The following is a 27685-nucleotide window of genomic DNA, read 5'->3' on the forward strand; positions in this document are numbered from 1 at the left end:
GGGGGGGTCCCCTTGGGGGTGTCCCCATACTTGGGGGGGTCCCTATTATGGGGGGGGTGTCCCCCATATTTCGGGGGGGTCCCCTTGGGGGTGCCCCACGGTGGGGGTGTCCCACGGTGGGGGTGTCCCCATACCTGGGGGGGGGGCCCTATGCTGGGGAGGGGGCCCTTGGGGTGCTCCCCCCCCCCCTCAGGCAAACACCTGCCTCTTGGGGGGGGCCTGCTCGGGGGGCGGGGGCGGGGGGGGGGGCAGCTGGGTCTGGGGGGGGCCCAGCAGGTTGGGGCTGGGGGTGGCCTCGGACCAGTCGGGGAGGGAGGGGGGCGAGGGGCTGGCCCAGGGCTCGGGGGTCTCGGGGGAGGGGGTGAGGTAGGGGTGCTCGCTGGGCACCCCCAGGAAGGCCCCCCCGTACTCCTCTCCCCCCCCGGGAAATAAGGGGGGGGCCCCCCCCGCCCCCCCCGCCCTGGGGGAGCGGGGCGGGGGTCCGCGCCCCACGGCGCCGTGGGGCAGCAGCAGGGCGGGGGCGAAGCTTTGCCCCGGGGGAGGGGGCAGGGGCGGGTGCGGGGGGGCCCCCAAGCCGCACCCCCCCCCCGGCCCGGGGTGGGGGGCTCCTCGGCCGTGCCACTCGTAGGGGACGGCCACCAACCGGGCCGAGGAGGGCGGGGGGGGGACGACGGGACCCCCCGGCCCCCCCCCCGGCAGCCTCGCCACCCCCAGGGCGACGGCGAAGGAAGGGGGGGGCCCCGGCGGCGGCTCCAGCCCGGGGGGGGGCACCCCGAAAAGCCCGGGGGACGCGGGGTTGGGGCCGTACGGGGACCCCAAGGACTCGACGGGGGACAGGGTGACCGAGCTCTCCAGCCCGGGGGGGCACTCGGCCTTCTTGCCGCGCCCCTTGGCGCCCCCTTTGCCCCCCCCAGGCCGCCGGCTCTTTTTGGGGGGCAGGAAGGCGGCGGAGGGGGGGCCCAGTAAGGCCGGGGGGGGCACGGAGGTGGCTGGGGGGCTGCGCCCCCCCCCGTGGTGGTCCAGCAGGCGGACGATGTCGTGGTGGCGGCGCTGGTGGCCGATGTCCCGCGGCAGGCGGTCCAGGTGGTCGCTGATGTCCCGGTTGGCGCTGTGCTCCAGCAGGATGCGCGCCGCCTCGTAGCTGCCCTCCCGGGCGGCCAGGAACAGCGGGGTCTCCTCCTGGGGGGGGGGGAACGGGGGTGGGGGGGGCAGGTGGGTGAGGGGGGGCGGCGGGGAAGGCTATTGGGGGCTACGGGGCCGTCTATTGGGGTCAATGGGGTCAATGGGGCCATCTATTGGGGTCAATGGGGTCAATGGGGTCAATGGGGCCGTCTATTGGGGTCAATGGGATCAATGGGGCAGCTCTCTGGGGCAATGGGGCCATCGCCTGGGGTCAATGGGGTCAATGGGGCAGCAGCTGGGGGCAACGGGGCCATCTATTGGGGTCAATGGGGCCATCTACTGGGGTCAATGGGGTCAATGGGGCATCTCCTGGGGTCAATGGGATCAACGGGGCAGCAGCTGGGGGCAACGGGGCCGTCTATTGGGGTCAATGGGGCCGTCTACTGGGGTCAATGGGGTCAATGGGGCATCTCCTGGGGTCAATGGGATCAATGGGGCAGCAGTTGGGGGCAACGGGGCCGTCTGTTGGGGTCAATGGGATAGCTCTCTGGGGCAATGGGGACATGGCCTGGGGTCAATGGGGCATCTCCTGGGGTCAATGGGATCATTGGGGCATCTCCTGGGGTCAAGGGGTTCAATGGCACACTGCTTGGGGTCAATGGGGCATCTCCTGGGGTCAATGGGATCAATTGGACATCCCCAGGGGTCAATGGGGTCAATGGGACACCTGTTGGGGTCAATGGGGCATCTCCAGGGGTCAATGGGACATCTCCCACGGTCAATGGGATCAATGGGGCAGCTCTCTGGGGCAATGGGGACATCTCCTGGGGTCAATGGGATCACTGGGACACCTCTTGGGGTCAATGGGGCAGCTCCTGGGGCTGTGGGGTGAGCGGGCCCCAGGGGAACGGGGGGCTGGGGGGGCAGCTGGACGCTGGGGGGCCCCCCCCGGGGGCGGGGGTCCCTGCGGGGTCGCCCCCCACCTTGCTGTCCTGCATGTCCTTGTTGGCCCCGTTCTTCAGCAGCGCCAGCGTCGCCTCCATGTTGTTCACGGCCGCGGCCCAGTGCAGGGCGGATTTCCCTGGGGGGGGGCACGGGAGGGTGAGACTGGGACCCCCCCCCCCCCCCCGAACGCCATGGACTCCCCCAGGACCCCCCAGACACCCCCAGGACGCCCCCAGGTCCCCCCAGACACCCCCAGGACACCCCCAGACACCCCCCCAGGACACCCCTAGACCCCCATGGACACCCCCAGAACACCCCCAGACCTCCCCAGAACACCCCCCAGCCCCCCCCAGACCCCCCCCCCAGCCCCCCCCAGACTCCCCAGACCCCCATGGAAACCCCCCAAACCCCCCCAGACCCCCCCCCCGGACCCCCCCCAAATCCCCATGGCCCCCCCTAGAACACCCCCAGCACACCCCCAGAACTCCCCAGCCCCCCCCAGGACACCTCCCAGGCCCCCCCCCACCCCCCCCAGCCTCCGGGGTGCCCCCCCCCCCGCCCCGTGGCCCCCACCGGTCTCATCGACGGCGTTGACGTCGGCGTGGCAGGCGATGAGCTCCTCCACCATGCCCTCCACCGCCAGCCGCGCCGCCAGGATGAGCGCGGTGGAGCCGTCGGCCATGCGGGCGTCCAGGTCGGTCGAGCGGTTCCGGATCAGGATCTGGGGGCCCGGGGGGGGGGCAGTGGGGTGAGGGGGGAGGGTGGAGTTAGGGGTAGGGGGGGCGCCCCACAGTGGGGTCGTTGGAGCTGGGGAGGATGGTGGGGCTCCAGGGCACGTGGGGGGTCATCGGGGCAGCGCCCAACTCCTGGTGGTCTTGGTGGGCGCCCCATGACCGATGGTGGTGCCCCATGACCAATAGTGGCACCCCATGACCCATGGAGGCACCCCAAGACCAATGGAGGCACCCCAAGACCAATGGAGGCACCCCATGACCAATGGAGGCACCCCATGACCCATGGAGGCACCCCAAGACCAATGGAGGCACCCCAAGACCCATGGTAGCACCCCATGACCCATGGTGGCACCGCGTGACCCATGGAGACACCCCATGACCAATGGAAGCACCCCATGACCAACAGTGGCACCCCATGACCCATGGAGGCACCCCGTGACCCATGGTGGCACCCCGTGACCCACGGAGGCACCCCATGACCCTATGACAGCAGGCAATGCCCTACAACCACTGACCTTGCTGGGTGCCCCAATGACCTTGCTGGGTGCCCCTTAACCATCTCGGGTGCCCCATGATGATGCTGGGTGCCCCATGACGATGCTGGGTGCCCCACAACCATTTGGGTGCCCCAATGACCTTGCCAGGTGCCCCATAACCACATTGGGTGCCCCATAACCACGTTGGGTTCCCCGTGACAATGCTGGGAGCCCCGTAACCATGTTGGGTGCCCCACGACCTTGCTGGGTGCCCCATATAACCGTGCTGGGTGCCCCATGATGAAGCTGGGTGCCCCATATAATCGTACTGGGTGCCCCATAACCACGTTGGGTGCCCCATAACCACGTTGGGTGCCCCGTAACCACGCCGGGTGCCCCCACCTGGAAGACGCCCTGTGCGTCGGCGGTGACGGCGGCGTGCAGCGGCGTGCGCCCGGTGTTGTCCTGGGCGTTGGTGTCGGCGCCGGCGTCCAGGAGGCGCTTGGCGGCGTCGGCGCGGGCGTAGCGGGCGGCGAGGTGCAGGGCGGTCTCGCCCGTGCGATCCGTCTGGGCGCCCAGGCTGGCGCCCTGGCAGATGAGGTCGCCGATGATGCCGGCCGAGGCGTCCTCGCCCTCCTCATCCTCGGCCACCTCGGCCTCCACGCCGCCCCCGCAGAAGGAGGCCAGCATCAGCGGCGTGAAGCCATCTGCGGGGACACCCAGGGCCAGGTGCTAGGGGGGTCTCCTGGCGCCCTTGGGGACCCCCGTCACGCCCACGGTGGCCACCGGACCCTACGTCAGCCCCTACCAGGTCCCAGGTGGCCCCGAAAGCCGTGGTAGCCCCCTCGCCCCGTCCCATCCTACTCCTGGCCCCGTGTGTCTCCCATACCCATGGTGGCCCCATGGTGGCCCTACAAGGTCCGTGGTGTCTCCATGCCTGTGGTGGTCCCACAGGGCCCACGTCCATCCTACCTGACCCCACAATGCCCCCCCATACCCATAGGGGTCCCCCCATGCCCGACATCCACCCTACCTGACCCTACAACGCCCCCCATACCCATGGTGGTCCCCCGTGCCCCACGTCCACCCTACCTGACCCTACAACGCCCCCCATACCCATGGTGGTCCCCCATGCCCCACGTCCATCCTACCTGACCCCACAACGCCCCCATCCCCATGGGGGTCCCCCAGCCCCCCCCTTTCGCCCCCCGCTGCCCCACCTGGCCCGCGGACGTTGACGTCCACGCAGTCGGAGTCGAACTCCCCCTGGGGGGGCGTCAGCGCCATGGTGGGGGGCATGCGGATGTCGGCCGCCACCAGGTGGTGCTGGGTCCACTGCCGGCAGTCCACGGGGTCCTGGGGCTCTGCGCCCCCCTCCTCCACCTGCCGGGCCCCCGCCGTCACGTGGGGGTGGGGGGTGGGGTGAGGGACCCCCACCCACAAGGGTGCTGGGGTATGGGGGTCCCAGCCCCCCCCCCCCCATGAAGACGCCCAGGGTGAGGGTGCTGGGACCCCTCGTTCACCGATGGGGGTGCTCAAGCATGGGGAGCCGGGACCCCCACCCACCCATGAGGGTGCTGGGACCCCCACCCATGGGGGCATCCAGAACCGAGGGTGCTGGGACCCCACCCATGGGGGCACCAAGAACTGGGGGGTTCTGGGACCCCCCTCCCATGAGGGCACCCAGAATCGGGGGTGCTGGAACCCCTGCCCACGAGGGCACCAAGACCAAAGCTGGGGCTATGGGGACACCCTGCTGGGGGGGGGTACCGGGACCCTGTGCCCCCCCGGTGCCCCGGTGCCCCTCCCGGTGCCCCCCCCCCCCCCCCCAGTACCTTGAGCCGCTTGGCCTCGGGGCAGGTGCCCTCCGGCCACTCCTCCGAGGGCTCCCCCACCAGGCTCTCGCCCTTCCCCATTGTCCTGGGGGGGGGGGGGCAGGTGTCAGCCACTCAGGGTAGGGGCACCCCCAGCTGCACCAGTACCCCCCCCCCGGTTCCCCCATCCCCACCATCCCCAGTGCCCCCCAGTTGCCCCAGTGCCCCCCAGCTCCCCCACCCCACAATCCCAGTGCCCCTCAGTTGCCCCAGTGCCCCCCAGCTCTCCCACCCCAATCCCAGTGCCCCCCAGTACCCCCCCAGCTCCCCCATCCCCCCATCCCAGTGCCCCCCAGTTGCCCCACTACCCCCCAGCTCCCCCATCCCCCCACCCCAGTGCCCCCCAGTTGCCCCAGTCCTCACTTCATGCCCAGGGCGTCCTGCCCCACGGGCTCGCGCCGGTCCTTGTTGCTGCCCTTGGCCAGGCTGAAGCCCTCGGGGAACCAGAGGGTGCTGTGCTCCCGCTTGCGCCGCGCCACCAGCACCCCCAGCACGGCGATGGCCAGCAGGATCAGGCCCCCCACCACCACCAGTGGCAGCAGCCGCACCGGGTCCGGCTCCTCGGGGAGTTTGTCCCCTGCGGGATGGGGACGGTCAGGGCGGTGGCACCACGGGGACGCCTGGGTGCTGGGGACACCAGCGGGGTGCTGGGGACACCAGTGGGGTGCTGGCACCACGGGGCCACCCATCCCATTGGGGACACCATAAGGGTACTGGGACCATGGGGCCACCCATCCCACTGGGGCCACCCATCCCATTGGGGACACCATAAGGGTACTGGGACCATGGAGTCACCCATCCCACCGGGGACACCCATCCTACTGGGGACACCATCGGGGTGCTGGCACCATGGGGCCACCCATCCCGTTGGGGACACCATCCCTCATCGTCCCTTGTCCCCGGGGGGGTGGCCCTCCCCTGCCTCGGGGTCCCCTCCCCTTGTCCCGGGGGGGCCCTCACCGCGCACGGCCTTGATGGGGTAGGGGAAATGGAGGCGCTCGAGGGCGGAGAGGGCGCCCAGGTAGTCGGCGGCGCTGCGGGTGTCGGGGAAGCACTTGTCGGACGCCTGCGAGCACAGGCGGTTGTCGATCTCCAGCGTCACCACCGAGCTGCGGGGACACCGTGGTCAGCGGGGACACCGTGGTCAGCGGGGACACCGGGGGCAGCGGGGACACCGGGGGCAGCGGGGACACCGGGGGCACGGCCCCATGGGGTCCCCCGGTTCTTGGCACTCGGTGCCCGTGAGCCCCCCGGTCCAGTTGGTGATGATCGTGTGGCCCTAGAGAACCGGCAGCCGAGGCCCCGTGCTCCGTGACACCCAGCACCCGTGGCCCCATGGCACCCAGCACCCGTGGCCCCCATCCCGTCCCGTCCCGTCCCGTCCCATCGAACCCTATCCATGTCTCCCATTCCCATCCCCACCCTATCCCATATCCCCCATCCCCTACCCCCCCATCCCACCCACGTCCCCCACCCCACTCTATATTGTCCCATCCCGTCCCACCCCACCCACATCCTCCATCCCATCCCATATCCCCCACCCCATCCCATCCCACCCATGTTCCCCATCCCAACCCACTCATGTCCCCCATTCCACCCCACTCCACCCCACCCCACCCCATCCCACCCACGGCCCCCATCCCATCCAATATTTCCCACCCCACCCCATCCCAACCCACTCATATCACCCATCCCATCCCACCCATGTCTCCCATCCCATCCCATCCCATCCCATATCCCCCATCCCATCCCTTTCCCACCCATGTCCCCCACCCCATATCCTCCACCACATCCCATCCTACCCTTATCCCACCCATGGCCCCCATCCCATATCCCCCACCCCATCCATGTCACCCATCCCATCCCATCCCATCCCATCCCATCCCATCCCATCCCATCCCACCCATGTCCCCCATCCCACCCCATCCCTTTATCACCCATGTCCCCCACCCCATCCCATCCTACCCTTATCCCACCCATGGCCCCCATCCCATATCCCCCACCCCAACCATGTCACCCATCCCATCCCATCCCATGTCCCCCATCCCGTCCCATCCTATCCTTACCCCACCCATGTCCCCCATCCCACCCCATCCCATCCCATTCCATATCCCCCACCCCATCCATGTCACCCATCCCATCCCATCCCATCCCACCCATGTCCCCCATCCCACCCCATCCCTTTATCACCCATGTCCCCCACCCCATCCCATCCCATCCCATCCCATCCCATCCCATCCCATCCCATCCCATCCCATCCCATCCCATCCCATCCCATATCCCCCACCCCACCCATGTCCCCCACCCCATCCCATCCTACCCTTACCCCACCCATGTCCCCCACCCCATCCCATCCCATCCCATCCCATCCCCATCCCACCCCATCCCATCCCATCCCATATTCCCCACCCCATCCATGTCCCCCATCCCAACCCCATCCCCCCCATGTCCCCTCCCCCCCCACCCCCCCACCTCCCCCCCCCCACTCACCCTATAACCTCATCGTGCTCCCCCTCGGGGGTCTCCCCCTCTCGGGGGTCCACCTCGCGCCTCCTCCTCCTCCCGCCGCGGGGCCGGTAATAGGGCCGGATCATCAGGTTGCCGTCGGCGTCGAGGCGGAAGCGCAGCGAGGTGCGCAGGATGGCGCTGAGGCGCTGCAGGAAGGCGGTGCTGGCCCGCCGCAGCTCCTCGGGGGGCAGCAGCACCGTCACCACCAGCACCCCCCGGGCCAGCGCCTCGGGGACCCGGCGGGCGCAGTCGAGGCCGTCCCAGCCGCACTCCTCGCTGTTGCAGCCCTGGTCGCAGCGCCCGTCGGCGAAGTGGTCGGAGCAGTACTGGGCGTACAGGGGGCTGCGGGGGGGGCGGGGGGTCAGGGGTGTGGGGGGGGTGGCGGGACATAAAGGGGTGTAGGGACATGAGGGGATATAGGGACATAAAGGGATATAGGGACACGAGGGGAATGTGAGGGGATGGAGGGCATGGGGACATGGGGACATAAAGGGATATAGGGGCATAAGGGGATATAGGGACATGAGGGGATATAGGGACATGAGGGGACATAAAGGGATATAGGGGCATGAGGGGATATAGGGGCATGAGGGGATATAGGGACATGAGGGGATATAGGGACATGAGGGGATATAGGGACATGAGGGGACATAAAGGGATATAGGGGCATGAGGGGATATAGGGGCATGAGGGGATATAGGGGCATGAGGGGATATAGGGACATGAGGGGACATAGGGACATGAGGGGACATAAAGGGATATAGGGGCATGAGGGGATATAGGGGCATGAGGGGATATAGGGACATGAGGGGATATAGGGACATGAGGGGACATAGGGACATGAGGGGACATAAAGGGATATAGGGGCATGAGGGGATATAGGGGCATAAGGGGATATAGGGGCATGAGGGGATATAGGGGCATGAGGGGATATAGGGACATGAGGGGATATAGGGGCATGGGGACATAAAGGGATATAGGGGCATGAGGGGATATAGGGGCATGAGGGGATATAGGGGCATGAGGGGATATAGGGACATGAGGGGATATAGGGACACGAGGGGGTGTGGGGACATGGGGACATAAAGGGATATAGGGGCATAAGGGGATATAGGGGCATGAGGGGATATAGGGGCATAAGGGGATATAGGGGCATGAGGGGATATAGGGGCATGAGGGGATATAGGGACACGAGGGGGTGTGGGGACATGGGGACATAAAGGGATATAGGGACATGAGGGGATATAGGGACATGAGGGGACATAGGGACATGGGGACATAAAGGGATATAGGGGCATGAGGGGATATAAGGACAAGAGGGGGTGTGGGGACATGGGGACATAAAGGGATATAGGGACATGAGGGGATATAGGGGCATAAGGGGATATAGGGACACGAGGGGCTGTGGGGGCATGGGGACATAAAGGGATATGGGGACATAAGGGGACATAGGGACACGAGGGGACATAGGAACATGAGGGGGCATGAGGGAATGGGGGGCATGGGGATATGGGGACATAAAGGGATATAGGGACATGAGGGGACATGGGGACATAAAGGGATATAGGGACATGAGGGGATATAGGGGCATAAGGGGATATAGGGACATGAGGGGGTGTGGGGACATGAGGGGGTGTGGGGACATGAGGGGGTGTGGGGACATAAAGGGATATAGGGACATGAGGGGACGTGGGAATATTAGGGGACATAGGGACATTAGGGGGCACGAGGGAATGGGGGGGCATGGGGATATGGGGACATAAAGGGATATAGGGACATGAGGGGGTGTGGGGACACGAGGGGAATGGGAACATGGGGACATAAAGGGATACAGGGACACAAGGGGATGTGGGGATATAAAGGGGCACTGGGGGACATGAGGGGACATAGGGACATGAGGGGGCGTGGGGACATACAGGGACACGCAGGGCATGGGGACGTAAAGGGATATAGGGACATGAGGGGGCGTGGGGACACGAGGGGACGGGGGAGCATAAGGGGGTGTGGGGACATGAGGGGGTGTGGGGACAGGGGGACATGGGGACATAAAGGGATGTAGGGGCAATAAGGGGACGTGGGGACACGAGGGGATGGGGGAGCATAAAGGGACGGGGGGACATAGGGGATATGGGGACACGGGAGGACACGGGACATAGGGACATATAGGGCCGTAAGGAGACACAGGGGATATGGGGACGTAGGAGATACGGGGACGTGGAGACACGGGGGACATGCGGGGAGCCATAGGGACATGGGGGGGGACACGGGGACACGGGGGGGACATGGGGACACGGGGGGGACACAGGGGACACGGCGGGGGGGGTCACACCAGCCACCCAACCACAGCACCCAGGACCCACGCACGCACCGGGGGGGGCACACACAGGGTGTGGGGGGGCTGCCTAACGGCTCTGGGGGTAGGGTGGGCGAGGATGGACCCCCCCGGGGACCCCCCCCCTCCCCTCACTCACTTGCAGGCGCGGTGGGGCGGGCGGCAGTCGAAGTTGTCGTAGAGGCACTGGGGGGTGTCGCAGCCCCCGTCGCAGCGCCCGTTGCCGAAGAGCCCCCGGCACTGGGGGGGGGCGCAGTGGCGCCAGGGGTCCCCCACCCGCAGCGAGCAGTCCCCCCCGTCCCAGCCGCAGCCCGCCGTGTTGCACTGCCGGTCGCACACCCCGTCCCCCCCCAGCTCCTCGCACCCCCCCCCCGGGGGGCACCCGTCGGCCGGGGGGGGCGTCGCGGGGGTCTCCTCCTGGCACCGCGCCCCCCCGAAACCCGGGGGGCAGAGGCAGCGGGCGAAGGGGGGGCGCGGGGAGGGGGCGCAGGTGCCGCCGTGCAGGCAGGGGGAGGCCGGGCAGGTGGTGTTTATTCCGGGGGGGGGCACCCGCTGCTGGCACTCGGGACCCCTGAAGCCGGGGGGGCAGACGCAGCGGGGGCCGGCGGGGGGGGGCTGGCAGTGGCCCCCGTTGGCGCAGGAGAGGTGGCGGCAGGAGGGGGCCCGGCGCTCGCACTGGGGGCCCCCGAAACCCTGGGGGGGGGCAAGGAAAAAAAGGGGGGGGGGGAGGAGAAAAAAAGGGGGGTCACGGGGGGGGATTGATGGGGGGGGGGCGCCTGCTGGAGTGCACCCAGAGGCCCCTGGAAGGAGCAGATGGGGCTGTGGAGCACCCCCCACCCCGAGCCCCTCCCCGCCCCCCCAGCACCCAGAGGTGGGGCACCCACCCCCATGGCACCCCCCCCTGAGCCCCCCCCCCCCCCCGCAGACCCACCCCCATGGGATGGGGGCACCCACCCCCACGGCACCCTGAGCCCCCAGCCCCATGGAATGCCCCCCCCCAGCCCCATGGCCCCCCCCGACCCCCCCAGCACCCAACCCCATGGGATGGGGGCACCCACCCCCACAGCCCCCCATGTCCGTCCCCCCCCCAACCCCACGCCCCCCCACGCCCCCCCCCCAACCCCACGCCCCCCCCCCCCCCCCCCCCGTCACTCACAGGGGGGCAGCGGCAGGTGAAGCCCGGGGGGTGCCGGGGGTGGGCTGGCAGCCCCCCCCGTGGCGGCAGGGCTGCGACTCGCAGGCGTTCACCGGGCTCTGACAGCGGTGGCCTTGGGGGGGGACGGGGCGGGGGGGGGGGACACAGGACAAAGCGGGGGGGGTCAGGGGGATGTGGACACCCCCCCCCAAGGTCCCCGTCCCCCATAACCCGCCACGTCCCTGTCCCCCCGTAGTCCCCCCCATGTCCCTATGCCCCCCCCATAGTCCCCCATCCCCCCATGTCCCCCTTACCCCCCCCACGTCCCCCATGTCCCCCCCCCGTGCCCCCCCCAGTCCCCATATCCCCCCATGCCCCCCCAATGTCCCTATATCCCCCCATAGTCCCCCCCCAGCCCCTATGTCCCTATGTCCCTATGTCCCCCATACCCCCCCCACGTCCTCCATGTCCCCCCCATGCCCCCCTCATCTCCCTATATCCCCCCATGCGCCCCCCCCCCATGTCCCTATATCCTCTCATGCCCCCCCAGCCCTCCCCCATGTCCCTGTCCTCCCCATGTCCCTATATCCCCCCACAGCCCCCTATAGCCCCCCATACCCCCATGTCCCCCCCATGTCCCCCCCCCGTGCCCCCCCCGTACCGGTGTAGCCGGGCCGGCAGAGGCAGCAGTACCTGTTGCCCCCCTGGACACAGCCCCTATAGCCCCCATGCCCCCCCCCCCATGTCCCTATATCCCCCCATCATCCCCTATAGCCCCCCTGTCCCTATGGCCCCATGTCCCCCAAGTCCCCCCCCATGTCCCCCCCCCGTGTCCCTGTCCCCCCCATATCCTTATGTCCCCCCCATGGCCCTATATCCCCCCATAATCCCCTATAGCCCCCATGGCCCCCCATAATCCCCCATGTCCCTATGGCCCCATGTCCCCCAAACCCCCCCATGTCCCCCAAGTCCCCCCCGTGTCCCCCCCCCCGTGTCCCCCCCCCGTACCGGTGTAGCCGGGCCGGCAGAGGCAGCGGTAGCTGTTGTCCCCCTGGACGCAGGCGCGGCTGTGCCGGGGGTGGCAGGGGTGGCGGCGGCACTCGTTGACGTCCCCCTCGCAGCGGGCGCCCCCGAAGCCGGGGGGGCAGGCGCAGGTGAACCCCCCCACGGCGTCCACGCAGGTGCCGTTGTGCTGGCAGCCCGGCCCCCCCGCGCAGTCGTCCTCGTTGATCTCGCACAGGACGCCTGCGGGGCGGGGGGGGGACGGGGGGGACACGATGGGGACATCAGCGTGGGACACGGGGGGTGGGGGGGTCACCGGGGGGGGGCATGGGGTGGTGGCATCACGGGGGGGGACATGGGGACACTGGGGGTGGTGGGAACATTGAGGGGGGGGGCATGTGGATACGGGGTGGTGGCATCACGGGGGGGGCATGGGGACACTGGGGGTGGTGGGAACATTGAGGGGGGGGGCATGTGGATACGGGGTGGTGGCATCATGGGGGGGGCATGGGGACACTGGGGGTGGTGGGGACACTGGGGGGGGCATGGGGACACGGGGTGGTGGGGACATTGGGGGGGGCATGGGGACACGGGGTGGTGGCATCACGGGGGGGACATGGGGGGTGGTGGGGACACTGGGGGGGCATGGGGACACGGGGTGGTGGGGACATTGGGGGGGGCATGGGGACACGGGATGGTGGCATCACGGGGGGGGGCATGGGGACATGGGGGGTGGTGGGGACACTGGGGGGGGGACACATGGGGTGGTGTCACCATGGGATGGGCCATGGGGACATGGGGAGGTGCCACCAGGAGGGGACGTGGGGACGCGGGGAGGTGGCATCATGGGAGGGGACGTGGGGACCCCCCGGTGGTGCCACCACAGGACGGGACACGGGGACACGGGATGGATGTCCATGGGGACATGGGGTCAAGGGGACCTGGGGACAAGGGGACGTGGGGACATGGGGACTTGGGGTCAAGGGGACTTGGGGTCAAGGGGACTTGGGGGCAGAGGGACAGGGGTCAATGGGATGTGGGGACACAGGGACATGGGGACATGGGGACTTGGGGATGGATGTCCATGGGGACAAGGGGTCAAGGAGACTTGGGGACATGGGGAATTGGGGTCAAGGGGAACTTGGGGTCAAGGGGACTTGGGGACAGAGGGACAGGGGTCAGCGGGATGTGGGGACACAGGGACTTGGGGACATGGGGACGGATGTCCATGGGGACAAGGGGTCAAGGAGACTTGGGGACACGGGGACTTGGGGTGTGGGGACGCGGGGACAAGGGGACGTGGGGACTTGGGGTCATGAGGCTGTGGGGACGCAGGGACTTAGGGACACGGGGACACGGGGTCGCGGGGACCCTGGGGACAGGGGGACGCGTGGGCCACGCACCCAGCGTGCCGGGGGGGCAGGAGCAGAGGTAGCCCCCCGGCAGGTCGAGGCAGGTCCCCCCGTGCTGGCACGGCCGCGACTGGCACTCGGCCACCTCCAGCTCGCAGTCCTGGCCCGCGTAGCCCGGGGGGCACTGCGGGGACAGCGCCCGTGGGTGCCCCCCCCAGCGCCCGCGGGTGCCCCCGTGGTGGCCGGCACCCTCCCCGCCCCCCCACCCCATTCAACAAGGGCAGCACCCATGGGTGTGTCCAGTCCCCCCAGTGACCCCTCCCAGCACCCCCAGTCCCCCCAAACTGGGAGGCCCCCCAGTGTCCCCGGTAACCTCCCAATCCCCCCCAGTAACCCCTCCCAGTGCCCCCAGCCCCCCAAACTGGGAGGCCCCCCAGTGTCCCCGGTAACCTCCCAGTCCCCCCAGTAAGCCCTCCCAGTCCCCTCAGTAACCTCCCAGTCCCCCCAGCACCCCAAACTGGGAGGCCCCCCAGTGTCCCCGGTAACCTCCCAGTCCCCCCCAGTAACCCCTCCCAGCGCCCCCAGCACCCCAAACTGGGAGGCCCCCCAGTGTCCCCGGTAACCTCCCAGTCCCCCCCAGTAACCCCTCCCAGCACCCCCAGCACCCCCAAACTGGGAGGCCCCCCAGTGTCCCCAGTAACCTCCCAGTGTCCCCAGTAACCCCTCCCAGTCCCCTCAGTAACCTCCCAGTCCCCCCAGTAACCCCTCCCAGCGCCCCCAGCACCCCCAAACTGGGAGGCCTCCCAGTGTCCCCAGTAACCGCCCAGTCCCCCCAGTAACCCCTCCCAGTGCCCCCAGCCCCCCAAACTGGGAGGCCCCCCAGTGTCCCCAGTTTGGTGCCGTGTCCCCAGAGGGCACCCAGAAGAGGGAGGGGGCACCCATGGGACCCCCCCCCCCACCCTAAAATCTCCCATGGGTGCCGTGGGAGCGACCCCGCGACCTCTCTCGGTGACACTCGGGGCCACCGCTTTCCCACGCCCCCTCCCACCCCCCCGCCACCCGGGGGGGGGGTCCCATGGGTGGTTTTTATTTTTGGGGGGGGTCCCGGCACCCACCTCGCAGCGGTACCCCCCCACGAAGCTGCGGCAGGCGGCGCCGTGGCGGCAGGGGTTGTGCTGGCAGGGGTCCGGGGGGGTCTGGCAGTAGGGGCCCCCGAACCCCCCCTGGCACAGGCAGCGGTGGCCCCCCCCCGCCGGCACGCAGCGCCCGCGGCCGTGGCACACGTGGGACACCGGCACGCCTGGGGGGGGGACACGGGGACAAGGGGGGGGCACACGATGGGGGGGGGGGGGCACACAATAGGGGGGGGACACGGGGACAAGGGGGGGGCACAATGGGTGGACAAGAGGGGGGGACACACGGGGGGGGGACATGGGGATAAGGGGGGGGGACACATGGGGGGGGACAATGGGGGGGCACGATGGGGGGGGCACACAATGGTGGGGGGATGTGGGGGGGCACAACGGGGGGGGGAACACGCAATGGGGGGGCACGGGGGGGGGACAGAGCTGAGGCAGGTGGTGGGGCTCGGTGCCCCAACCCAGTGCCCCCAGCCCCCCAAACTGGGAGGGCGCCCAGTGTCCCCAGTAACCTCCCAGTCCCCCCAGTAACCCCCCCCAGTGCCCCCAGTAACCTCCCAGTCCCCCCAGTAACCTCCCAGCCCCCCAGTCACCCCTCCCAGTGCCCCCAGTAACCTCCCAGTCCCCCCAGTAACCTCCCAGTCCCCCCAGTCACCCCTCCCAGTGCCCCCAGTAACCTCCCAGTCCCCCCAGTAACCTCCCAGTCCCCCCAGTCACCCCTCCCAGTGCCCCCAGTAACCTCCCAGTCCCCCCAGTCACCCCTCCCAGTGCCCCCAGTAACCTCCCAGTGCCCCCAGCCCCCCCAAACTGGGAGCCGCCCCTGCCCCCCGCTGACCTCTGCGGGCGGCCACCACGGCGCAGGACACGTTGGGGACGTCGCAGTGGGTCCCAGCCCAGCCGGGGGGGCAGTGGCAGGTGACGGCCCCCCCCTCCTGCTGGCACCGGCCCCCGTTGTGGCACGGGGGGGGCTGGCACAGGTCCTGCAGGGTCTGGGGGGGGGGGACGGACACCGGTGGTGGGGGGGACGGGGACGACATATCAGTTTGGGGGGGCGCCCGCTGGGTTTTGGGGGGGCACCCAAGGGACCCAGCTGCTGGCACCCGGCCCCTGGGGAATTGGGGTGCTGGGACCCCAGTTTTCTTTTGGGGGGGGCGTGGACCCCCAATTTTTTTTTGGGGGGGGGACAGAGAGCACAAATTCCCCCATTTGTGGGGAATTGGCTGGGGGGGGGCATGGGGTGCCCGAGTTTTGGGGTGCCCGAGCACCCCCTGCACCCATTTAATGGGAAATTAAGGTGTTGGGACCCCAAGTTTTTTTTTGGGGGGGGGCACCCACACCCCAATTTCTATTGAGGGTGGGTGCGCAGGGTGCCGGGCTTTGGGGGGGGGGGGGGGGGCGTGTACCCACCCCTCACTGGGTGACATGGGGACGAATTATAGGGACCCCCCCCCCCCCCCCCCCCAGCACCCCGGGGCTCACCTGGCACTGGGCTCCCGTGTAGCCGGGGGGGCAGAGGCAGCGGTAGGACCCCCCCGCGGCGACGCAGGTGCCCCCCCGCAGGCAGGGCTGCCCCCGGCACCCATCGGCTGGGTGCTGGCAGTGGGCGCCCGTGAAGCCGGGGGGGCAGCGGCAGCTGAAGGAGGCGACGCCGTCCACGCACGTCCCCCCGTTGAAGCAGGAGCTGGGGGGGCGGAATTTTTTGGGGGGTGGGGGTGAGCGTGGCACCCATGGGCGCTGCATGCGCTGGAGGTTTGGGGGTGGGCGGCAATTAGGGGTGAAGGCGGGGGGTTGTATGGGCAGGGGGAGGGTACCCAAGGGTGTAGATGGGGGGGGGACACAGAGCACCCATGGGGGGGGGGGGTATGGGAAGGTGCAGCTGGGGCGGGTAGGGGGAGGTTTGGGGCTGTCTGGGGTCACCCGTGGGTGCCACCACCTTTAGTTGCCACTGGGGACACTGCATGGCCTCGGTTAGGTTTAGGGCCACCTGGGAGCACCCATGGGTGCCACCACCTTCAGTTACCCCTGGGGACACTGCATGGCCATGGCTGGGGCCGCCTGGGGCCACCCATGGGTGCCACCACCTTCCGTTACCACTGGGGACACTGCACGGCCATGACTGGGCTTGGGGCCGCCTGGGGCCACCCATGGGTGCCACCACCTTCACCTCCCACCGCTCACTCCGCACGCCCCCGGCTGCCCTTGGGGCCACCCGGGGGGCACCCCCGGGTGCCGCGGGGCGGGGCGCAGCACCCCTGGGCGTACCTGTCGGTGCAGTCGGGGACGTCGTGCTGGCAGCGGGGGCCGGTCCAGCCGGGGGGGCAGGCGCAGGCGAAGCCGTTGACGTAGTCGGTGCAGGTGCCCCCGTTGCGGCAGGGCCCCCCCCGGCACTCGTCCACCTCGGTGCCGCAGCGCGGCCCCGTGAAGCCGGGGGGGCAGGCGCAGGTGAAGGCCCCCACCCCGTCGCGGCACGAGCCCCCGTTCAGGCAGGGGTCTGGGGGGAGGGGGGGGGGGGCACCCCAAAATGTTCGCTGCACCCCTACAGGGCACCTGCGCCCTGCCCCGTGGCACCCCAACACGGCACCCTGAGCCTGCCCCATGGCACCCAATGTGACACCCCAAAATATGCACAGAGCCCCAGCACAGCACCCCAAAATGTGCACAGCACCCCAATGTGGCACCCCAAAACACTTCCTGCACCCCTATGGGGCACCCCAATACGGCACCCTGAGCCTGCCCCATGGCACCCAATGTGACACCCCAAAATATGCACAGAGCCCCAGCGCAGCACCCCCAAAACGCTCCCTGCACCCTGTCCCATGGCACCCCAACACAGCACCCCAAAATGTGCGCAGCACCCCAATGTGGCACCCCAAAACGCTTCCTGCAGCCCTATGGGGCACCCCAATACAGCAGCACCCTGCCCCTGCCCCATTGCGCCCAATGCAGCACCCCAAAATGTGCAGAGCACCCCAATGTGGCACCCCAAAATGTGCATAGAGACCCAATGCGGCACCCCAAAATGCACACAACACCCCAAAATGGCACCCCAACATGCACCCAGCACCCCAAAACGCCCCCAGCACCCCAACATGCACCCTTCCCCACCCAGCCCCCTCTCCATGCCACCCCAAAATGCACCCAGCACCCAAGCACCCCACCCCCAGCCCCGTAGCACCCCCAGACACCCCCCACCCCCCTGTCCCTCTGTGCCCCCCCCCCAAGCCCCTGTCCCCTCGGGGGGGGGGGTCCCCACTCACCGGGGTCGCAGTCATCGAGGTCATGCTCACAGACGCCCCCCCCATAGCCGGGGGGGCAGAGGCACCCAAAGGTGCCGGGGCGGTTGGCGCAGGTGCCCCCGTGCTGGCAGGGGCTGGCCCCGCACTCGTCCACGTCCTCCTGGCACCGCTCCCCTGGGGATGGGGGTGGGGGGGGCGTGGGCACCCATGGGTGCTGAGGGCACCCAAGGGTGCCCAAAGGGATGCACAAATGTGGGAGGGGGGGAGGGACCCAGGAGTGTCAGAGTGGAGGACCCAAGGGTGCTGGGGGGACACCCGAGGGTGTCCAAGGGATGGGAGGGAGGGACCCAGGGGTGCTGGGGGCACCCAAGGGTGCCCAAAGGGACACACGGATGTGGGATGGGGGGAGGGACACAGGGGTGTCGGAGTGGGGGACCCAAGGGTGCTGGGGGGACACCCGAGGGTGTCCAAGGGATGGGAGGGAGGGACCCAGGGGTGCTGGGGATGGTGAGGGGGGGACCCAGAAGGGTGGGGGGGACTTAGGGGGGACCCAGGGGGGACAGGGGCACCCAAAAAAGTTGGGGGGGGACCCAGGGTGCTGGGGGGGACCCAAGCTACCAGGGAGGGACCCAGGGTGGCCGGGAGGGACCCAGGGGCACCTCGGGGTGCTGGTACCTTGCCAGCCGGGGGGGCAGCGGCAGGTGAAGCCCCCATAGTCGGCGGTGGGGGCGCAGGTGCCCCCGTTGTCGCAGGGGTTGGGGGCGCAGGGGGCCAGCACCACCTCGCACGCGCGCCCTGCGCCACCGCAGGGACACCGTCAGGATGCGGCCCACCCATGGGACCCAGCACCCGGCACGGTGCCACCCATGGGGGCCACCAGCACCCGGCCCGGTGGCACCATCACGGCACCGTCACCGTCGCCCATCAGGACACGGGACGCAGCCACCGGGCACCCAGCGCCCTGCGTGCCCCCCCCCCCCCAGCACCCATGGGTGCCCACCTGTGAAGGGCGGGGCGCAGAGGCAGCGGTGGGTGCCGGCGCTGCCCACGCAGGTGCCCCCGTTGCGGCACGGCCCCGAGGCGCAGGCGTCCACCTCCGCCTGGCACTGGGCACCTGGGGGGACACGGGGACAGTTGGGGACGTGGGGGGGGGGCACGTGGGGACAGCTGGGGACGTGGGGGCATTTGGGGACCTGGGGGTATTTGGGGACGTGGGGGCATTTGGGGACAGCTGGGGACGTGGGGACATTTGGGGACATGGGGACATTTGGGGACGTGGGGGGGAGGTGGGGACAGTTGGGGACGTGGGGGCATTTGGGGACGTGGGGGGGACGTGGTGACAGCTGGGGACGTGGGGACCAGGGGCCAACAAGGTGTCCCCAGGGTGCGTGGAGGGGGGTCCCCAGGGCATCCCGCTGGTGTTCCCGGGCTGGGCGAGGGGACAATGCCACGATCAGGGGGTGGGCAGCTGGGGGGGGGGGTCCCCAAGGTGTCCCCGAGGTGTCCCCACCGTACCCTGGTAGCCCTGGCGGCAGGCGCAGCGGTAGCCCCCCCCCAGGGGGGTGCAGGTGCCCCCGTGGCGGCAGGGCCGCGAGGCGCAGGCGTCCCCCCGCTGGGCGCACGCGGGGCCCCCCCAGCCCGGCTCACACTCGCACGAGAACCTGTGATGGGGGGGGGGTAAATGTGGGTGTGGGGTGCCGGGGAGGGGGCCAACAGCACCCCCTGGCACCCCCATGGGTACCCAGCCCCAGCACCCATGGGCACCCCCATTGGCACCCATGGGCACCCTGAGGGGCAGCCACAGACAAGCCTTGGCACCCCAACGTACACCCACGGGCAACCTTGAGCACCCAACATGCACCCATGGGCACCCAATGTGCACCCACGGACATTTCAGGCACCCCCGGGCTCCCTTTTGGGCACCCATGGGCATCATGGACAGCCCCGGGCACCCACCCAGACACCCACGGGTAACCTCAGGCACCCCCAAGGGCACCCATGGACAACCCTGGGCACCCCAACACGCACCCATGGACAACCCTGGGCACCCAACATGCACCCACAGACATTTCAGGCACCCCTGGGCTCCCTCTTGGACACCCTGGGGCATCATGGAGAGCCCCGGGCACCCACCCAGACACCCACGGGTAACCTCAGGCACCCCCAAGGGCACCCATGGACAACCCTGGGCACCCACCATGCACCCATGGGCAACCTTGGGCACCCCAACACGCACCCATGGGCAACCTTGGCACCCAACGTGCACCCACGGACATTTCAGGCACCCCTGGGCTCCCTCTTGGGCACCCTTGGGCATCATGGACAGCCCTGGGCACCCACCCAGACACCCACGGGTAACCTCATGCACCCAGTCAGCCCCACCGCGTGCCGTGGGTGCTCACCCATCCCCGTGGTCACGGCAGGTGCCGTGGGCGCAGGGGCTGCTGTGGCAGGGCAGGGTGCCCAGGCGGCACTGGGTGTCGCGGGTGCCCGGCGGGCACAGGCAGGTGAAGCCGTTGGCGCCGTCCACGCAGGTGCCGCCGTCGTGGCACGGGTTCGAGGCGCACTCGTTGATCTCCACGTTGCAGCGGGGGCCTGGAGGCCGGGGGGGGTGTCGGTGGGGCACCCAAATTGGGGCGGCACCCAACAGGGGCTCACAGCGTGGATGATCAATGGGGCAACCAACTGGGGCACCCAGTGCGTGCACCCAACAAGGGCGATCAACATGGGCACCCAGCGTAGGTGACCAACTGGGGCACCCAGTGTGTGCACCCAACTTGGGCACCCAACTTAAGTAACCCACAGGGGCACCCAATGTGGTTAATCAATGGGGCACCCAACGTAGGTGACCAACTGGGGCACCCAATGTGTGCACCCAATAAGGGTAACCAACAGGGGCACCCAACGTGGTCAATCAACGGGGCACCCAACAGGGCACCCAAGATGGGTCGTCAACGTGGTCAATCAAGAGAGGCACCCGATGTGGATAATCAATGTGGGCACCCAATGGGGGCACCCAAAGGGGGTAATCAACAAGAGCACCCAACACGGGCACCCAAGACGGCACCCAACGTGGGCACCCAACAGGGGCACCCCATGTGGGCACCCAACACCGCAACCCCAAGCAGAGGCTGGTGGGTGCCACGGCTCCTCCAAACGGGCACCCGTGGGTGCACTGGCACCAGACATCGCTTCAAGTCCCTTCCCACGGGTGACAGCCCCGTGGTGGCACCCGGAGAGCAATGAGGCCACCCCAAACCCCGCCGAGCACCCGATGGGCACCGAGAGCACCCAGCACCCACCCGTGAAGCCCGGCTGGCAGACGCAGTCGTAGCGGCCGATGCCGTCCTGGCACACGCCGTGGACGCAGGGGTCGCTGGCGCAGTCGTCGGGGTTCACCTCGCAGTTGACGCCTGGCACCCAAGGGTGGCGGACGGTTGGCACCCAACCCGCCACGGGGCCGGGCACCACCAGGCACCCAGGTGGGCCCCTGCCTGGGCTGGTTCTTGTCCCGTGCTCAGGTGGGACGTGGTGGCACCCAGTGACTGCCCCATGGTGTCACCCCGTGCCCAGGTGGGACCCAACGCCACGTCCAGCACCCACCCCACGCCCAGATGGGACCCACCACCACCTCCAGCACCCACCCCACGCCCAGATGGGGCCCACCACCACCTCCAGCACCCACCCGACGTCCAGATGGGCCCCACCACCACCTCCAGCCCCCACCCCACGCCCAGATGGGACCCACCACCACCTCCAGCACCCACCCCACGCCCAGATGGGACCCACCACCACCTCCAGCACCCACCCCACGCCCAGACGGGCCCCACCACCACCTCCACCCCCCACCCCGCTCCCAGACGGGCGCCCCCCTCCCCCCCCCAGCCCCCCCACCCCGTCCCGTACCGGCGGTGCCGGGGGGGCAGTTGCACTGGTAGGAGGCGATGCGGTCGATGCACTTGCCCCCGTGGCGGCAGGGCTGGCTGTGGCACTCGTCCAGCTGCAGCTCGCAGCGGTACCCGGTGAAGCCGGGGGCGCAGGCGCAGGAGAAGCTGGCGATGCCGTCCACGCACGTGCCGTGGTGGCACGGGTCCGGGGTGCAGTCGTCCGCGTCGCGCTCGCACAGGGCGCCTTCGAAGCCTGGGGGGGGGGGGGGGGGTCGGCGACAGGGGTCAGGGGCACCCATGGGTGCAGGGTTTGTGATGCCAGGGGTCAGGGTTTGTGATGCCAGGGGACACCCGTGGGTGCAGGTTGGGAACTGCCAGGGGTCGGGGGCACCCGTGGGTGCAGGGTGTGCAATGGCAGGGGTCAGGGTTTGTAATGCCAGGGGACACCCAAGGGTGCAGGGTTTGTAATGCCAGGGGTCAGGGGCACCCATGGGTGCAGGGTTTGTGATGCCAGGGGACACCCGTGGGTGCAGGTTGGGAACTGCCAGGGGTGAGGGGCAGCCGTGGGTGCAGGGTGGGCAACGGCAGGGGTCAGGGGTGCCCGTGGGTGCAGGGTGGGCAATGGCAGGGGTCAGGGCCACCCATGGGTGCAGGGTGGGCAATGCTGAAGGTCAAGAACACCCATGGGAGCAGGGTTTGTAACGCCAGGGGCCAGGAGCACCCACGGGAGCAGGGTTTGCAATGCCAGGGGCCACCCGTGGGTGCAGGGCGGGCACTGCCGGGGTCCGGGAGCACCCATGGGTGCGGGCTCACCCTCGGTGCAGCGGCACTCGTAGCCGTTGGGCCGGTCGATGCACTTGGCGCCGTTCTGGCAGGGGGTGCTGGCGCACTCGTCCATGTCCGTCTGGCACGTGGGGCCCGAGAAGCCTGGACGGGACCCCGGATGACCCCAAAGCCAGGAGCACCCCGACCCCAAAGGGCACCAACCCCCCGAGCACCCCTCAGCCCCAAGAGCACCCCAACTGAAAGGACCCCAAAGCCAGGAGCACCCCAAGCCCATGGGACCTCCACCACAAATTATCCCAGCCCCAGGAACACCCCAAATCCAAATGACCCCAAAGCCAGGAGCACCCCAAATCCAAAGGGCACCAACCCCCCCGAGCACCCCTCAACCCCAAGAGCACCCCAATTTAAGTGACCCCAAGGCCAGGAGCACCCCAACCCCACGGGACCCCCAACCCCAAATGAACCCCACCCCAGGAGCACCCCAAATCCAAATGACCCCAAAGCCAGGAGCATCAGTGGGTGGGTGATGATGGGTGCGGGTAGGTGGGTGCTGGTGGGTGCTGACGGGCGCCCATGGGTGCTCACCGGGGGGGCAGGAGCAGGCGAAGCCGTTGACCAGGTCGGTGCAGCGGCCGCCGTTGGCGCAGGGGCTGCTCTGGCACTCGTCCACCTCCAGCTCGCACAGGGGGCCGCTGAAACCTGCGGGGGGGCCGCCGGCTCCTGACCCCCCCTGCCCGTACCAGTGCCCCCCCCCCTCCTTCCTCCACCAGGTCCCATGTCCGTCACAGCACCCGTCCTGGGTGCACCCTCCCAAAACCCCATAACCGCACCCTAATCCTCCCCAGCCCCCCCCAGCACCCACAGGCCATGCAGATGCAGGTGAAGCACCCAGGAACCCCCGCAGAACCCCAGGACCCCCCCAGGACCCCCCAGCCATACAGATCCAGGTGAAGCACTGCAGCCCCCCCAGCCCCCCAGGGCCCCCCCCTGCCCCCCAGGGCCCCCCCTTGCCTCTCCCCAGCACCCACCGGCCATGCAGATGCAGGTGAAGCACCCAGCACCCAGCACCCCCCCAGGACACCCCTAGCACCCACCAGCCATACAGATCCAGGCAAAGCCCCCCACCCCCCCCAGCACCCCAGGACCCCCCCAGGACCCCCTCAGCCCCCCCCCAGGCCCCCCCCCAGCCCCCCCCCCAGCACCCACCGGCCATGCAGATGCAGGTGAAGCGCCCGATGCGGTCCAGGCAGGTGGCCTGGTTGCGGCAGGGCCCCGACAGGCACTCGTTGACGTCGCTCTCGCAGCGCGGCCCCGCGTAGCCCCGGCCGCAGCGGCACTCGAAGGAGCCCTGGGTGTTCACGCAGCGCCCGAAGTGCTCGCAGGGGTTGGCGCCTGGAGGGGGGGGGTGGGGCGGTCAGCACCCATGGGTGCCCCCCCCGCCCATGGGTGCCGACCGCCCCTGAACACCCCCTAACCAGTGGGTGCCCCCCACTCATGCTGGGGACGCTCTCTGCACGCAAATCTCCCCCTCATGTGGGTGCTCCCCACCCATGGGTGCCCCCCCCACCCATGGGTCCCCACCGCCCCTGAGCACCCCCCAACCCGTGGGTGCCCCCCACACATGCTAGGGATGCTCTCTGCACGCAAAGGTCCGCCTCGCATGGCTGCCCCCCACCCATGGGTGCCCCCCCAACCCATGGGTGCCCCCCCCACCCATGGGTGCCCCCCCCCACCCCACCGATGGAGCACTCGTCGACGTCCTGGTCGCAGGCGCCGCCGGTGAAGCCGGGGGGGCAGGTGCAGATGGCGCGGCCGTTGACGGGGTTGGTGTCGCAGACGGCGTCCTCGTGGCACGGGTTGCTGACGCAGGCATCGTCCAGGTGGCACAGCAGCCCTACAAAAGGGGTGGGGGGCGCGGGGGGGGACACCCCACAATGGGAACTCCCCCCCCACACGCACATTGGGTGCCCACCCCCAGCCAGGGTGCCCGTGGGGTGATGGCCAAGCCGTGCCAAAGGCACCCAACGTGAGCCAGAGGCACCCCGAGGTGCTCGACCCGTGCCGTGGTGCTTCTGGGGGTGCCCACCCCATAACGGGGTGCCCACGGGGTGATGCCCACCCCATGCCGTTGATACCCAACCCGCACCAGGACCACCCTAAGGTGCCCAACCCCGTGCCATTGACACCCAACCTATGCCAAAAACAACCCCAAGGTGCCCAACTCCATGCCACGATGCTTCTGGGGGTGCCCATGGGGTGATGCCCACCCTGTACCGTTGACACTCAACCAGTGCCAAAGCCACCCATAGGTGCCCAACCCCATGCCATTGCCACCCTACCCACACCAGGACCACCCCAAGGTGCTCAACCCCATGCCACGATGCTTCTGGGGGTGCTCATGAGGTGATGTCCATCCCATGCCCTTGACACCCAACCTGTGCCAAAGCCACCCTAAGGTGCCCAACCCCATACCACTGCCACCCAACCTGCACCAGGACCACCCCAAGGTGCCCGACCCCATGTCATGATGCTTCTGGGGGTGCCCACCCCATGCCATTGACACCCAACCCGCACCAGGACCACCCCAAGGCACCCAACCCCATGCCACTACCACCCAAACCACCCCAAGGCACGCACCCCATTACACCATTCCTCTCTGGGTGCCCACCCCATAACTGGGTGCTCTTGGGGTGAAGCCCACCCCATGAAAGCACCACCCAACCCACACCAGGACCACCCAACCCACACCAGGACCACCCCAAGGCGCCCAACCCCATACCATTGACACCCAACCCGCACCAGGACCGCCCCAAGGTGCCCAACCCCATGCCATTGACACCCAACCCACACCAGGACCGCCCCAAGGCGCTCAACCCCATGCCATTGACACCCAACTCGCACCAGGACCGCCCCAAGGTGCCCAACCCCATGCCATTGACACCCAACCCACACCAGGACCACCCAACCTACACCAGGACCACTCCAAGGCGCCCAACCCCATGCCATTGACACCCAACCCACACCAGGACCACCCCAAGGCGCCCAACCCCATGCCATTGCCACCCAACCCGCACCCAGGACCGCCCCAAGGTGCCCAACCCCATGCCATTGACACCCAAACCACCCCAAGGCGCCCTCCCCGTTACACCTCTCCTCTCCGGGTGCCCACCCCATAACTGGGTGCCCTTGGGGTGAAGCCCACCCCATGAAGGCACCACCCAACCCACACCAGGAGCACCCAACCCGCACCAGGACCACCCCAAGGTGCCCAACCCCATGCCATTGACACCCAACCCGCACCAGGACCGCCCCAAGGCGCTCAACCCCATGCCATTGACACCCAACCCACACCAGGACCGCCCCAAGGTGCCCAACCCCATGCCATTGACACCCAACCCGCACCAGGACCGCCCCAAGGCGCCCAACCCCATGCCATTGACACCCAACCCACACCAGGACCGCCCCAAGGCGCTCAACCCCATGCCATTGACACCCAACCCGCACCAGGACCGCCCCAAGGTGCCCAACCCCATGCCATTGACACCCAACCCGCACCAGGACCGCCCCAAGGTGCCCAACCCCATGCCATTGACACCCAACCCGCACCAGGACCGCCCCAAGGCACCCAACCCCATGCCACTACCACCCAACCCACCCCCAAAGCGCCCTCCCCGTTACACCTCTCCTCTCTGGGTGCCCACCCCATAACTGGGTGCCCTTGGGGTGAAGCCCACCCCATGAAAGCACCACCCAACCCACACCAGGACCACCCAACCCACACCAGGACCACCCCAAGGCGCCCAACCCCATGCCATTGACACCCAACCCGCACCAGGACCGCCCCAAGGCGCCCAACCCCATGCCATTGACACCCAACCCGCACCAGGACCGCCCCAAGGCGCCCAACCCCATGCCATTGACACCCAACCCGCACCAGGACCGCCCCAAGGCGCCCAACCCCATGCCATTGACACCCAACCCGCACCAGGACCGCCCCAAGGCGCCCAACCCCATGCCATTGACACCCAACCCGCACCAGGACCACCCCAAGGCGCCCAACCCCATGCCATTGACACCCAACCCGCACCAGGACTGCCCCAAGGCGCCCAACCCCATGCCACTACCACCCAACCCACCCCCAAAGCGCCCTCCCCGTTACGCCTCTCCTCTCCGGGTGCCCACCCCATAACCGAGGCCCAACCCCAGGACCCTCACCCGTCTTGCCCATGGGGCAGGCGCAGTAGAAGGAGGCGACGCGGTCGTGGCAGGTGGCGCCGTGGAAGCAGACGGCGGTGGCGCAGTCGTCGATGTTGTCGGCGCAGCTCTCGCCCGTCCAGCCGTTGACGCAGACGCAGACGTGGGCGCCCGGCGAGTTGAAGCAGGTGCCCCCGTTGTGGCAGGCGTTGGGCTGCAGCTGGCACTCGTCCACGTCCTCGGTGCAGAACTGGCCTGGGGGGGGGGGGGGAAATGGCGAGAAGGGGGGTGAAAGGGTGAGGGGGGGGGTGAAAGGGCGAGGAGATGGGGTGAAATGGCGAGGAAGGGGTTAAAATGTGGTGGTGGGAGGGTGATGAAGGGGTTAAAATGGCGAGGAAAGGGTTAAAAGGGGGGTTAAAAGGTGTGGGGGGTGAAAGGGCCGGGGGGGGGGGGGGTTAAAATGGCCGGGGGGGGGGGAAATGGCGAGGAAAGCGTTAAAATGGCGAGGGGGGGGAAGGGTGGGGGGGTAAAATAGTGAGGAAAGGGTTAAAGGGGCGAGGGGGTTAAAATGGCGAGGAAGGGGTTAAAATGACCGGGGGGGGGTAAAAGGGCAAGGGGGGGGTAAATGGGCGGGGGGGGGGGGTGACCCACCTGGGTGCCCCCCTCCACCCACCCCCCCATTGCCCCCCCCCCCATGCCCACCTGGGGCACCCATGGGTGGCCGAGCACCCCCACCACCACCCCGAGCACCCTGACCCACCACCCCGCGCCCCCCCCGGTGTCGTCCCCCCCCCCGGTGTCCCCCCCCCCCCGTGCCCCCCCCCCCGTACCCGTCCACTCGGGGGGGCACTGGCAGTTGTAGGTGTTGACCCCGTCCACGCAGGTGCCCCCGTTCCGGCACTTGTGCCCGGGGCAATCGTCCACGTTGGTGTCACAGCCCTGCCCCGTGAACCCTGGGGGGGG

The 27685-nt window shown here is 69.1% G+C and overlaps 1 protein-coding gene across 1 annotated transcript; it reads right to left on the reverse strand.

Annotated features, from left to right (window-relative positions):
- LOC310890696 (uncharacterized protein) lies at nt 1-27685 on the reverse strand (the record flags this gene model as incomplete). The annotated part of the gene is given in 31 exon segments (XM_083853015.1): nt 1-1179; nt 2106-2203; nt 2641-2788; nt 3680-3984; nt 4498-4660; nt 5113-5197; nt 5515-5728; nt 6112-6260; nt 7642-8001; nt 10131-10684; nt 11148-11170; nt 11173-11259; nt 12135-12371; nt 13532-13664; nt 14596-14780; nt 15455-15608; nt 16099-16300; nt 16882-17110; nt 17877-18029; nt 18531-18650; nt 18856-18969; nt 19371-19516; nt 20258-20450; nt 21158-21268; nt 21762-21995; nt 22556-22669; nt 23114-23227; nt 23735-23920; nt 24267-24422; nt 26744-26977; nt 27553-27685. Coding segments are annotated over 31 exon segments (6324 nt in total), but the record flags the coding sequence as incomplete, so codon positions are not given.

This window comes from Anser anser (assembly GCF_964211835.1).
Source record: "Anser anser genome assembly, contig: HAP1_SCAFFOLD_602, whole genome shotgun sequence".
Lineage (NCBI taxonomy): Eukaryota > Metazoa > Chordata > Aves > Anseriformes > Anatidae > Anser > Anser anser.